The following is a 13,897-nucleotide window of genomic DNA, read 5'->3' on the forward strand; positions in this document are numbered from 1 at the left end:
CGTCAAGGAATCTGCACGCTCGTCAACCAGTACTTGCGCGAGAACATCGGCGCCCACATGCGCTCCATGAAGAACCCGACCTCCGGGTTCGTCGAGTTCGCCTTCTCGAACTCGGCCAGGGCCGTCTCGTACACCGCCCTCGGCAGCCCCCGTATCGTCTCCCGCCGGACGGCGAAGATGCCCCCGTGCATCGCGCGTATCGCGGCCGGATGCCGCCCGCCCAGCACCTTTGTCCAAAACTCCCCCGGCGTGTACGGCGCGCGCTGCAAGGTCCTTCCCTGGCCCGGGGTGATCCACAGCCTCTGCGCCGAGCTGTTCCAGTCGATCCGCCCCCAGTCCGCCACGTCGTGGAACAGCCCGGGGTTCAGCGGCGAGACGTCGTCTGCCCCGACCTCCGCGGCGGCCCGGCGCGCCATGTCCTCCGCCGTCTTCACGGCCGGCGCCAGGAGGTCGAACGGGTCCGCCTGCGTGAAGATCGTGACGTCGTCGAGCTCGTCGTAGCGGCTGACGATGTGGTAGAGGTGCGTGTGCCCCTCTCGTCCGATGTTCCGGAGGGGCACGTAGGCGCGGAAGGCCGCGTGCGGGACGCTGTCGTTGGTCTGCGGGACGCCGCCTTTCGCGTAAAGGTACGTCGACGACGCGACGCCGGCCCACGGCTCGAGAGGTTCTTTGAAGCGCGCGCAGACGATTCCTAGGCGCGAGGGGGATGCTGCCAGGGATGCCAGGAGGGGGAGGGTGATGGCGACCATTGTGACACCGTTGAGCTCTCCTGATAGTGATAATGAAGCTATGATTATGTTCGAGAAATGGTTTCAAGGTTCTGACCTCCTAATAGCGTCCCATACCGTGTGGCTTGTGCCATACACTTCGGCAGTCGGCAACTCCACCACAAACTTTGACGCATCATAAGAGTTCATTGTTGTACAAACAGATCAACCAATCATAAAAATATCGGTGTCAATCTTGAAATCGAAAACCTGTAGATCCATTAAAGAAAGCACGAGATCCTCTTCCAAAACGCCAACAAGGAAATATCAACTTGGTAGAGGCACTTATGCCTCTTCGCTCGCCGCCGACTCTTATTCGAAACGAACCCCAATGTCCCGCATAGCCTGTATGTCATCGTCGCCAATTTGCTCCCTTTCGGCTTCGACTTGACTCATCCTCCTCCACCAATAGTCTGAAACGAAGTGATCGAGCGGCTCTGGATGACTCTGCAATCTCGCCTCAAACTCAGCCATCAACATTTCCAGAAGCTCTGCCGTGTGCCTGTCCTCTTCCTGGATTTCGGCGACTTCCGCAGGCTCCATAACGCGAAGTCCACAGCGTTCTGTGCCGTGGAACTTATCCCTCGGAATTTCCCCCCGAAAGTGGCGGTAACTGCAGCAAGTGTGATGCATCCCCAGTTTGGCAAAGGTGCAGACGCGGACGGCATCGTACACGCACTTTTCGTAATCCTGGCCAGTAACACACTCTTGAAACGACGCAAGCACAAAGGGCAGACCTGGAGGAATTGCTTGTGCTTCCCACATTCGTGGCGGAAAAACTTCTGGGCGGTTGGGGGATAAGAAGCCTTTGATAAAGTTTGATGCCGGACTACAACCTTCAGACGTACAGTAACACAAACAAGGATCCGCTGATCTACTGGCTAACACTCTTCGCAACGAAAGCTGATCGGATTCGCGAAGATGCGTCGGCGGGGGGCTGTGCTTTGTATCTCTGTTGAAATTGGTTCCCGAGACATATGCAAGGCGATGTACGACTTGGATTTGGCGAGGTCTCCTTGGGCAGATGCTGCAAGAGTTGTGTGGTATCGGCCTGTGGATATCAGCCCCTTGTTCTACGAAGAAATTGATCAATGGCAGCAGTTGATCGCAATAGACACCATTGATGACGAAATATGCTGAAGGTTCGATAGTCATCAAAGGTGAATAACCCTCAATAAGAAAATCCACTTCAGTGAACCCAGCACGGAACAAAGATTCGGCTAGAGTGACGGACATTTTTGGCGAGTGGTAGATCGTCCCGGGTCGTGCCCCATGGCAGATTTGAGGAATATCGACATGCTGAAGCTTCAGATGATCGATGACTTCGGTAGCGTTGGTTTGTATCATTGATACAGATCGGAGCCCAAGCTTGCTGATACATGTATCAGGGAGATTCTTTAGAGCAATCGAAAGAAGTTGTCTTCTGCGACAACTAAGCTCGTTGCTCAGTACTTCAAAAACTTTGCGTGGGGGGCTTAGATAAAGAACCGCGGGATGGCTGAAATTGCCCGTGTGTTCGAGGTCCAAGGGTGCATCGTGGTCGAGTAAGATTCTGACAGACTCCACTTGCTGTAGATCAATGGCACAGCAAATGGCGGAGTGGCCAGCTGAATCTCGGGCATCAATGATAGAATCGCAGGCCAATCCGGCAAGCTCGAAAAGTAACCTGAGACCTCTGGGCCAGAGAATAGCCACGTGAAGCGGCGTTTGGTTGTCGTGGCCTCTCTCAAAAATCAGATCCGTCGAGGAAAGGAGAAGACGACGTACGTCGTTCTCCGACTTTTGAATCAGCGCCTGAAACAGAAGTCCGTAATCGAAAGCTGCTCGAGTCAGCTGCGTGTACCTGATACATGGTTTGCTTTGCGACAGCCCTCTTGAAGGCGCATACTAGGCGCATACCCAAACTGCAATTGCATGTGGACGGGTACAAGATAAAACGTCAAGATAGTTTGAATCTCAAGCTGGTCGCACTTACAGTTGTTTGAATCAGCGCAAGACTCGTAAATGTTTGATAGAACCGGACCATATGACTGAATTGATGGAAAAAACTCAGCTCTCTCATCAAACTGAGCATCCATAAGCATCAGTTCTTTTATCACAGCTAAGTCTCCAGGTTTCAGTTGAACATGTGTCGGATTGTACAGTAAGTCTTTTCTGGATGCGGAAATGGATATGAAAAATCGTAGTGGGGTCCTGAATCGAGTATGAGGTCAACAGAGAACCGACTGTAATAGTGTCTGAGTTAATTACTGACCCAATTATTGCCACATCATTCAGTGGTACACCGAGGGAGACCAGGTCTTTTAGGAAAGCGGTGAAAACGGCAATGGTATTACTGTCCCAGGAGTCTTGGAATAATGGCAATACCTCCTTTGTTTCTTGGTAAGCAATGTATCTTTTCGTTCAGAACCCATAGGCTTGACTTACATGTATAATGTTGCGGCCATACTTGTCAACATCCGTTGGCCAGGCTCTACCGCTCTTGAACATTTCATGAATTTCGATCAAGCCTCGTGAAAGTGTCCAATGCAAATCCTCCCATCCCCTTTTTTTGATGAGATTTGCGCGTCTCCTCAATCGATTGATAACGCCATGGGCTCCAGCATCGTAGTCTACAACTGCTCGGACGGTGAGGTTGGGCTGTATGCTCAAGCTCCGCATGAGGAAGCTGGAGTACTGTAATGTCATTTTCCACTTGAACAGACAGCCGAGCAGTTTGAAATTTCCGCCAAACGCTCGGGTGTTCTTGTTCAGGAAGAACAGCGCACATTGCTTGTCATGCTGCGGTTGTCGATTTGCGGGGATCCTTGATCGCGATTGCCGCAAGCTCACCCAGCAACTACACAACAGGCTTGGAGGCAGTGGAGAAACTGAGGACTCGTTTGGCAATGCTACCACTGTTAGGAACTCTTTCTCCTGCCGGTCTCGCAACAGTGAATGGGGATCTGCTGGAAGACGATGCTTGTTCCTCGAGTCCTTGAAGATAGATGCATATTCTCCGGGCTCTTGATGGATGCTCTGGGGCTCTTGGAGGAGACGGTAACATCCCATGTCGTCTGCCGGTTGACCTGGTGGCAGGCTTGGCTTACTCGACTGCAAGCTTAGGGCGATTGCATTCTCGAGGTTAAAAAGGCGCTCCTGCAACGAATGATCAAGTTTCGCCAAGCTCCTTTCCACGACAACCTCCATGTCCGGGATGTTGGCTGCGATTCGGTCCTGTGTCTTCTGCGTCTGGGCGCATATGGTCATGGCTAACTGAGCAGCGTCGGCCCTTGTATTTTCTTGCAATTCCTTGGCTAGGTCACTGTCCACAACAATTAGGATCTTCGCCAAAAACATTTGTTTACAGATGGGGATGATCTGAAGAACGCGTACTGGTTCATCAAGAGCAAGAGGCTCAGAAAGGCCGACCGGAAATCCTCCATTTGCGACTTAAGGTTATCGAACTTGTCTTTCTGAAAGGGATACTGCAGCTGCCTGATGACAGTCTTCCCCCTTTCCCTGAGACCCTGCACGGCCGAAGGTTGAGAGTACTTGGCGTTGAGCGTCTTGAAGTCTTGGAGGCAAACATCGCAGGCGGTGAAACACTCCTGGAAAGAGTTGGACAGGGAGTGGTTGGCCACGACAGCCCCGTCGGTACGGCTTTTGATGAGTTGCAGAAAGGCTTCCAGTCGCTCCGCGTGCTGCCCGAGGAGGAGGATGTCGACGTCTCTCGACCGGTAGTCCTGGCAGTAGATGTTGAGACCCTTGCAGACCGTGATGCCGAGGGAAATGAGGCCGGCGACGCCGCTCGAGACGGAAAACGGATCCATGATGGGAATTCGGGCGACCGCTTGCTGCTTCGCGAGGCAGCGACGGTAGTTCACGCCATAGGAAGAAGGTTGTAAGAGGAGGTAAAACACCTGAGAGCGTATCGACGTGCCGGTGAGATTGAGAAGCTCGACCCTCTGTATCTTCTTCCTGTATTCTTGAGGTTTGTGGATCTGTTGAAGGGGGGGGGGGATGAAGAAGAGTTGGGAGGAAGCGAATGTTCGGGTGGAGGGGGTTCGGCCTGAGCTCTTATCGTCCATGTATGCATGTCAGCCTAATAGTCTGCCTTGGCTTAGATGCACCACCGCGCAGCCTGCTTGAAATGAACTCCGGCGCATGCATAAGTCCCGTAAACCATGCTTATTGATTGCCTGAACTGATGATTGGATCTTAAGCCGTAGCCACATCCCGCGTTCTGTTTTGACGTCCGTCGAGGAATTGCTGCTTGTTTTGGACATGGTTTACCGGAGCATGATAGTGGAATAACCCATACAAGGACATGAATACAGAAGCAAGAGGTATGGTTGATAACCAATTAAATTCTATGAAGGTATATTTCTATAAGAACAGGTGTTATACAATCTCTTCTTCCCTATCCCGCATGCGTGAAGCTCAACAGGTTGCCTTCGGACAAATCCCGTGTCAAACTCTCGACAATATTAAACCGGGCGAGCAATTTACTCGAGGTCGAAAGCGTTGGGGCCGGTGTAGCTCTCGACAACAGCGTTGGGCTGGTTGGAGATGACGAACTCGGAGCTGGGGAGGAGGTGGGAGCCAGTCTGGTTGCTGCTGGGGGTGACCGGCTGGGAGACGGTGAAGGTGATGCCCTCGGGGCTGCGGACCAAGTCGAAGGTGCGGGAGGACTCGGTGCAGGCGGCCTCCTTGACGTCGGGGAGGGTGCCGTCGGACTTGGCGGGGACGAGGGCTCTGCACTCGACGCCGGTGGTCTCCATGGTGCCGGGCTGGATGACGTTGAAAGCGATGCTGAGAGTGGAGAGTTAGCATCTCGGCTGAGACTTCTTGAAGGGTTGATGAAGAAAGGAAACTTACAGGCACTGGGTGCTGTGGGGGATGCAGCCGGCGCTGAAGTCAGAGACGCTGAAGGTAACGTCACGCTTGCCGATGGCGGCAGCGGCGGCGACGGCGGCGGAAGAGAGAACGGCGGCGAACTTCATGTTGGCGGTTGGGTTTTTGAGGTTGGTGGCTTGTGGGAGAAGTGTGTTGTAGAGGTGGTTTGAGTTGTTGGCTGGAGGAGTTGGTTGCTTGTGTGATGATGAGTGAAAATAAGACTGTTCTGATAGACGACGTCAGGAGGGTTATATACCATGTTTTGTCGCAACTGGAGATTGGGTCGATACGAGGAGCTGTGAGGCTATCCACCAGAGGCGATGATGATCGTCAAAGACGGTCAGTGGACCCCGGCACTGCCGTTCTCGTATTCTGGCCGTTTCCCGAATCAACAGTGGGTACAACGTCATAGTCTCGGGGTCCCCTACATGACGTCTGTTATGCAAAACAAAACAAAGGGGGCACTACGCATAGGTGCCGAGGCTCATCGGAGTCGAATCCGATCACTCGGCCGAGTCAAGGAACGCCAGCAAGTTGTCTAAGAAGAAAAAAACACGCCTACAACGTTGCACGAATTACTAGACGCTCCATTCGTGGTTGTCTCGATAATCCAGCGGCTCTGTGACCGATAATTACCTTGCCTATCTTGGGAAACATCATCACCAGACCACACGAAAGAAAGGGGTGCTCAACCCCCGCTCATTCAGCCTTAATTCCCTCAAACCAGCTGAGCCCAACTCCCGCATGTCCACAACAGACCCAGAGGTTTCCGGATTCCTCCTCCCTAATCACACGCTCAGGGTTGGCAGCCATTGTGACCCGGATGAGACGAACATCAGCATGACCATGCTTTGATTGGGCAACCCCACAAGTCCCCCGCCTTTTGTGGCACAGGATGGGACGACTGGTGGCATTTAATCTATCTATTTTGGGCGATTCGCGTACTCGAGATACCCAACATCCCTGGCGGGATCACCACCAACCTCGGAGAAAACCAACATTCTGGAGTGTTCCTTCTTTCAGCCCGGCGGGCTTTATGTCCGCCAAGTCCGTACCCGTGGAACGCGGCTAACGTAGTATCCTCTTAGCTAAGTTGGGGACCATTGCTTTACTGACAGCTGGGATCTCTCTCTATGCATGACTTGCACCTCGGCTACATCCCTGCAGGGATATCCACCGAGGCACTGTCACGCTGCCTGTGTTGTTCCCTCCACTGGCGGCAGAACAACTCGGAAACGAAAATGACGGAACAACAAAACACATTCTATGGCCTCCGAGTTGCTGAGGCAGAAAGGGTCGAGTGAGTGTGCGTTTTAGACTGGGAAGAGTCATTCTAACTGGTAGACGGCAGAGTTGAAGCATTGCCACAGATAGGAGAACGGGGAAGCACAAAGCAACGTTGCATGTATTCCCACGATGCTCATTCTCTCCATTTAGGAGGACTATGCAGATGTAGTGCTGAACCCTCCCTTTACCAGTGGATCGTCTGTATACGAGATCCGCCGCTCCGTGCTAATGGATCGTGGCGAAGGGGGGTTTGACTCGTTGAGACTCAGACGACGCTAACAACCAAGTAACCAGTGGGGGCGACGGAGGGCATCCCCGCGAACAGGCGCTGGATGAAGTCGGCTATGCGGCTAAGTCGAATTCGAGGAGGCGGTTGGGCCGGATCTGTCCATCGAAGACCTACGCTAGACGTCAGTCAACCCCGAGTAAGTTCGCTCGGATTGAAGCTGGCGAATCCGAGGGACGGCAAACAGTGACGTCAAGTTCGTATCCAAATCCGGCATAACTCGGCTCCTACACCTTGGGGTAACGGGGGCCCCTAAGCGGTCTTTGCGCGGGCCGCTGCGCGCCGTTATCCCACTCCGATCCAAGGGTCCCCTCCCCAACTTTGCGTATGAGCGTGAATGAGACACTGAGATGGTAAGAAAGGTGATCGATTGTGTATGTTGAGCATTATATTTGTACCGTGTTCTTGTTGTGCTTTTTTGTATCACCGTGTACCTGTATGAACTCGCGAGAGACCACACCTTAGCCACGTATCTTCGTTATGAGCTAGGTGTTCTTCATCCTGGTGATGGAGGAGAGAAGCCTTGGCAGGCATTTCATTCATTGACAGTGTCTTTGTTTGATTCATATACGTAGAGGTTACATACCCAGAATTCCAAACAGGGAGTAGAGATCACACAGTACAACATGTTGTACGTAGGTTGGCTTTACCGACTTCCTCACATCTTTTTTTAAACATAATGAAAATACAGCAAGCAGGTAAGAGGGAGAGAGACAGAGGAGGAGGGAAGGAAGTAAGTGTCTTTAAAAAGAAATACAATAAAAATTGTGGCTGTGACAAAGCTAAAAACACAAGTCAAATGAATGACTTTGCGAGAATTGCAAAAGGTTGCGCCGAGGGGGAATCGAACCCCCGGCTCCCCGACGCTGCTGGATGGCAACGGAGAATTTTACCACTAAACCATCGGCGCATGACGATGATGTCAAATTCACGAGATTGTGGATGCGTGACGGAAATCGGAGTTAGACTGCTTGTGTCTGGTTGTTCGTGATAGAGAAGTGGAGGATGAGGGTTTACAATGCCCGCTTGTGTTACCGCTTCTGACAAGCCTCGACTGGAGGACCCCACTCCATAGATTAAGCCTAAACTGTAAACGTGAAAAGGTAGGAGGTAAGCACTTGGTTAAATGGCGGGGAGCAGGTCAAAGAGCAACTCAACATTGACGTGATAAGGTTTTCTGAAATAGAATCGTCACAGTACAAAACAACGAGAGCACTAGTGGATACTCACCTAACGTCGATGTCATCGAGAGCAACGCTAACGACATCCTCAGCAAGAAATCTGTTAAAAAAAACCAGCTTCAAGTCAGGAAGATGATGCAAACTGTTGCTGAGCAAGACGTGGATCATATACATCTTTGATGGCAGTGGCATCACACACCAATTTTCCCTAAAGATCCAGCTTTGGCTCGTCTTGCGAATAATCAGTGGTAGAAAACTAGAGGCGAAGCGCCTGTAGTCATGTATACCAAGTTTGGTTGTTTGTGCTTGTCTATCCTGCTGTCAAGGGCCAGTGAGGGACTAGGTTTGCAGGAATGCTCGTAGAGCAACTAGCAAGTTTCAACACGACTGCGTCTCGAGGTCATGTTGTGAAGACGATTCTTAAACTTTGTGCAGCGGCGCTTTGCGCGCACTTGGGACACACTGTCGAGCCGTGGTGCTTTTACCTTGGGCGTCTTTTTCCTTGAGATGTGCTATCAGGGAGCAGATATTGTAACTCATTTTTGATCAACTATCAGTATCCAAATGATTTGATAGGATAGTTCAAGGGATATCACTTAGCAAGCCGGCAAAGAAGTTTACCACCAAAATTCTCCCAATCATCGATAGTCGTAACCGTAACAACTGCCAGTGCCACCACGTCTTTGTCTCGCATCTACTCGCTGATCATAGAGCCAGAGACATGCGTTGCTATGACGAAAGAGACCATAGCAAGTGGCGAATAGGCTGGTCGAAGTCCGGAGAGGTTGGCACTACTCGGATTGTGTCTCCCAGGGGACTGACTACTCCTGAGTGAAAAATAATCAACGGACTCGGGACAATTGTTTGAACACAGAACAAGAGTGAACTGTCTACGAATCCCCAAAGAACTGGAAGCATAACCACATAGAATCGTTCTGTGTCTATTAGTGGCGTGCCGCATAAAATGGTTGTATTGGCCTCACGTTGATCTAGATGATGGGTGTCGCTGGAGTTCCAAGCGGTGTCGAACGATATCAGGCTGATGGCCACAAGTTATGCTCAACCGTACGATGGATTACGACGTTGACACTCGGCTCGCTCGTACCCATCGGCGAATACCTCCTCGATTTGCAGAAGAATGCAGTTGTGGAAAGGCGTTTTATCACTCGCAAAGCAGCACCCACAGCAAACACACCAACGAGGGCAAACCTCCGATGCCTCGGCGGCTACAGCGTCCGTGGTTTTGATATAGACAGCGCCATGACGAGCGCGTTGGCGATGATGATGTTGAAGGGCAAGTCCGTCTTCAAAAGAGATCTTGATGACGATTTTACATTGGAATCGCCATGGGGGGGAATGGTGGCGTCACGTCTGATCACTGACACATCCGATGCGTTACTCGTCACAACTCCCGCCGCATTGCACGGCTTGTTGGCAAGTGAGCAGCTATGTTGGAGGGGAAAGTTGGAGGAGCGATAGGATCAGCACCATATCCTGTTGACCAAACTGCGGAAACAGGCCAAGGACAATGTCTAATCCCGTTCATGGAATAGGCAAAGCTCATACTTGAGGGGAAAAGAGGATCCCTTTGAACTGGGGCCGGAGCCGGGATAGCCGAGTTAACACCCTGCGACAGACAACTCCTCTCTGCCAACGATCCAAACACACACGCGCGCACACACGCACACACGTAGTCCAAGCAGTCTTTCGGACCAACTCTTTTCTTCAGTCTGTGCTGGATCTCCACCACTTCTTCTGTCGGCATCTCACTCGCCCTCCCTCCCTCTACATACACGTCCCACATTCACTCACCAGGCATCTTTTTTTTTTTCAGCATCTCGATAACTGCTAAACGCCGCCATGTCTTCCCAGGAGACGCAGCTCCCCACCATCCTCTTCACCCCCGGCGCATGGCACCGGCCGTGGGTGTTCGACCTGGTGCGTGAGGACCTGGCCGGCCGGGGCTACCCTACCGCCGCCGCAGCGCTGGCCAGCGTCGGCAGCACGGACGCGGACGTCGGCCTCGATCAGGATGTGGAAGCCGTCCGCGCCGTCCTGCGGGGGCTCGTCGACGCCGGGCGCGACGTCGTCGTCGTGGCGCACTCGTACGGCGGCGTCCCCGTCGCCAACGCCGTCCGCGGCCTCAACTACAAGGACCGCGCCGCCGAAGGACGGAGCGGCGGCGTGATTATGGTTGTGTACATGGCCTCCTTCGCCATCCCTGCCGGAGAGAGTCTTTTTGACGGCAAGGAGATACCGTCGTGGTTAAATGTCACGGTAGGAGGAACCCCCACCCCCCCAAACCCCCGCGAAGGGAGGGAATTGCGTTCAGAAATCCGTTGGTGGTTTGGCTGACTCGTGCACCCCCCCCTTGAACGCAACAGGACGGCCTTGCCTTGCCTCGCGACCCAATCTCGAGATTCTACGCCGACGTCGAGCCCTCCCTCGCCGCCAAGGCCGTCGCTGCCCTGCTCCCTCAGCCTCTCAAGACAGTCCAGGGCACGTCGGGCTTCGAGCCCTGGAACGAAGGCTTCGAGATGGGTTACGTCTTCGCCGAGGACGACCAGGCCATCAGCCTCGACAGGCAGATCGACATGTCGTCCCAGTTCCCCGCCAGCTCCTTCACCGCGACTCTGACGGCGAGCCACTCGCCCTTCCTCAGCATGCCCGAGGCTCTTGGTAAGGTTCTTCAACAGGCTGCGGAGGTGGCGGTTGCAAGGAGGGCAAACTGAGGCGAGAGGTGCGGAATTGGCAGTTGATTGAGTCTTCGGTCATTTTCGGGTACCAACTTTCTCCGTTCGTTGTTGTATGGGCTGCTCATCTTGCGCATTGAGTCTTGTAAGGGTTGGTTATTGGAAGCAGTGAAAGTTTGGTCTATCGTTTACACGTGGAAACAAAGTGCACTGGTTGCTAAGGGCCATTCGGACGGTAGAGAACCAGCCCCCTACTTATCAATGAGAGTACGGAAAATAGATGAAAGAGACAGTGACCTTGGCTGCCCCCTAAATCCAAGATGTTATGTTGATATCCGAGCACGTCACGGCGTTCTCATGTAAGCCAAGCGTTCGACAATATCGGCTGACGTCAAAGTCGTCAACTTGCGCCAGCTACGACTCCCAAAAACACACTGCACTCAATGGTAATCCAGAATCAAAATACTGCCCTACTGAGGATGCCGATTCGCCGTTTGGCGGTCGCATACGAAAGACTAGGAACAACTGGTTTGCGAGGCAGTGGCATCAACTACTCGAATATGGAATTCGGGTTTCTACCTCAAGTTTTCTGACTCTCGCGCTAATTATTAACCTTGCTGTTCTTCGCCTGAACGGGAGAAATGTTTGCTCATCTCCCACTTTGGACGGAAGAGCGACGACGGACTCTTCACAGCTAGCTAGCTTTTCGCAACAACAGCTCCCCCTCCTTTCCAGCCCGGGTCGTCCTCCGAGAAGCCGCACACATTCCACGGTTGGCTCACCTAACATCTCTCCCAGTCCACCTCCCTTTCCTACGCTCGTCTACTGCTGCAGGACCGAGGCGTCCAGCTTCACGCCCTGCTGCGCCAGGGTCGCGACCGTAACGTGCGGCCAGCTGAGCTTGGCGAAGTCGAGCAGGACGTTCTGCGAGTACTGCAGCTGCGTGTACTCGACCGTGACCGTCTTGGCCGCGGGGATCTCAAAGTCGACGGTGAAGGTGGGCACGGCGTCGTTCGGGCGCAGAGGGACGGCCGAGAAGGTCCGCGTGTCGTCCTTGTCCTTCGGCTTGAACGGCTCGAGGTGGATCTTGGTGCGGACCGTCGAGATCCAGTAGGTGGCCGTCACCTGCACGGCGTTGGCGTTGGGACGGCCGGGGCTGTTGTTGTCGTCGGAGCCGTCGCCGATGAGGAAGCCGATGTTGGCCGTGGCCCCGCCGAACGTGGACTTGGGCGGCGCCGTCGAGATGCTGTAGGTCGTCGAGTCGACAATGTCCTTGCCCTTGTTGGCGTTGCTCAGCACGACGTTGGGGCTGTCGAGCATCTCCTGCGTGATGGTCTCCGCCTGGGTGGAGGGCGTGAGGTCCTGCGGCAGACGGAAGGTGGCCTTGTTGGAGGCCGTCTGGCTGGGGAAGGGTTGAAGGTCACCCTTGTTGTCCGGGTCCCCGATGAGGAAGGGCTGGATGGGCTGCTTCCCGATGTGCGGCGCGCCCCTGGAGGTGACGGGCGCCGAGAAGGACTGCGCGTTGATGGTCGTGCCGTGCGGGATGGAGCCCATGCGGGCGAGCGAGGTCGGCAGGGCGGGCGTCGTGCTCTCGGGCACGTGCATCCAGAGGCCGTTCTCATAGTGGAGGGTGGGCGGATCCTTCTTCGTCTTGTCCATGGCATCAGTGATCTCTTGCGTATAGGGGATGCCGTTGAGTTTGATGTCGGCCTGCGTGAACAGCCCGCGGTTGGGCACCTCCCCGAGCTGTTTGCTGAACTTCATCGTCTCCTTGGTCAGGTTGAGCTGCAGGATGTTGTCATCCGGGAACGGCCCGGGTGGAGGAGTGATGTGGAGAAGGGTCGGCGTTTTGCTTCCGTGCGGCCGGAAGATGGTGTTGAAGCCGAATCCAGAAAAGGTGCGGCTCTCGAGCCGAGCGAGGATGCCGAGCGGCGGCAAAGCCTCAGTCTTCGCCTCGCCATGGGTGCCGCTGCCCCCAGCTTCCGTCCCCGTCTCGGGCTGGAGAACAGTCTGGCCATACCCGAAGGTTCTCGGCTGCACCTCGTTGTGGACGTTTGAAGCCACGGGTCTGCCCATTTTGATGGCTGTTTGTTGGGTTCTTGAGAAGGGGTTTGAAAGTGTGATGGTTACAGGGGCAAAGATTGTAGTTGAGGTGAGTTGAGGTGAATGATGAGATGCAACAACCAAGCGGAATAGGAGCAGAACGTGAACCCTTTAAGTACGTGTGATATCTCTGTCGCTGTCTTCACGGAACCCGCTCATATGGCGGCGTCTACATCTTCGCGAGCTGAGATGAGACAGGTCCCCGCAACCGCAGATATCAGTCGGTGAGTGGCGCTTCCATCCAGAAGCTGAAAGAGTGTAAGACATGGTGAACGCCATGGCATAAAACCAGTAGGCCCAATTCAACCAAGAAGAGGCGGTTGGGACGGAGAGTGTTTAAACGACAAAAGTAACTCAGTAGTCGATACAAGCAAGATATCATGTTCTAAGGTGATGGATGGTCTCGATGGCTCTTGGCCTGTGATGTCGACCCATGTAAGTGTCCCCATGAGACTACAATACCGACAACTGCTCAAGCAAGCGTCGAAGATCCTGACTTTACAAGAATCACCCAGACTTCGTCTGATCCGATTCGAGTGAGAAGATACGGAAAGAGAAGAAGGGTGCACATGTGTCTCGCGTGGCATTCTAGCGTTGAGGGGGTTGAACGCGCTCGGTGTCACAACGGGCACGCGCCGGTCCGCTTCCGTCGCCCCCCCCCCCCCCCCCCCCCCCCCCGCAACCGCAACCGTGCCCATCCGG

The 13,897-nt window shown here is 53.8% G+C and overlaps 5 protein-coding genes across 5 annotated transcripts; 2 read left to right on the top strand and 3 right to left on the bottom strand.

Moving 5' to 3' along the window:
• Nucleotides 1–2: 2 nt before the first annotated feature.
• On the bottom strand, nucleotides 3–4,837 carry CH63R_13081 (Ankyrin repeat protein; the record flags this gene model as incomplete). Its single annotated transcript, XM_018308055.1, has 8 exons — nucleotides 3–787; nucleotides 846–893; nucleotides 938–977; nucleotides 1,095–1,603; nucleotides 1,886–2,610; nucleotides 2,667–2,728; nucleotides 3,195–4,071; nucleotides 4,143–4,837. The coding sequence occupies 8 exons, from the start codon at nucleotides 4,835–4,837 to the stop codon at nucleotides 3–5; spliced, it is 3,741 nt and encodes a 1,246-aa protein (XP_018152472.1).
• Nucleotides 4,838–5,254: 417 nt separating this feature from the next.
• On the bottom strand, nucleotides 5,255–5,752 carry CH63R_13082 (EC91 protein; the record flags this gene model as incomplete). The annotated part of the gene is made up of 2 exons (XM_018308056.1): nucleotides 5,255–5,561; nucleotides 5,628–5,752. The coding sequence occupies 2 exons, from the start codon at nucleotides 5,750–5,752 to the stop codon at nucleotides 5,255–5,257; spliced, it is 432 nt and encodes a 143-aa protein (XP_018152473.1).
• Nucleotides 5,753–9,395: 3,643 nt separating this feature from the next.
• CH63R_13083 (uncharacterized protein) lies at nucleotides 9,396–9,878 on the top strand (the record flags this gene model as incomplete). The annotated part of the gene is made up of 1 exon (XM_018308057.1): nucleotides 9,396–9,878. One exon carries the CDS (start codon nucleotides 9,396–9,398, stop codon nucleotides 9,876–9,878), a length of 483 nt encoding a protein of 160 aa, XP_018152474.1.
• A 381-nt stretch (nucleotides 9,879–10,259) lies between these two features.
• Nucleotides 10,260–11,131, top strand: CH63R_13084 (FAD binding domain-containing protein; the record flags this gene model as incomplete). Its single annotated transcript, XM_018308058.1, has 2 exons — nucleotides 10,260–10,676; nucleotides 10,784–11,131. The coding sequence occupies 2 exons, from the start codon at nucleotides 10,260–10,262 to the stop codon at nucleotides 11,129–11,131; spliced, it is 765 nt and encodes a 254-aa protein (XP_018152475.1).
• Nucleotides 11,132–11,914: 783 nt separating this feature from the next.
• On the bottom strand, nucleotides 11,915–13,168 carry CH63R_13085 (uncharacterized protein; the record flags this gene model as incomplete). The annotated part of the gene is made up of 1 exon (XM_018308059.1): nucleotides 11,915–13,168. One exon carries the CDS (start codon nucleotides 13,166–13,168, stop codon nucleotides 11,915–11,917), a length of 1,254 nt encoding a protein of 417 aa, XP_018152476.1.
• Nucleotides 13,169–13,897: the final 729 nt, after the last annotated feature.

The sequence above is a fragment of the Colletotrichum higginsianum genome, chromosome 9 (assembly GCF_001672515.1).
Source record: "Colletotrichum higginsianum IMI 349063 chromosome 9, whole genome shotgun sequence".
NCBI classification, from domain to species: Eukaryota; Fungi; Ascomycota; class Sordariomycetes; order Glomerellales; family Glomerellaceae; genus Colletotrichum; species Colletotrichum higginsianum.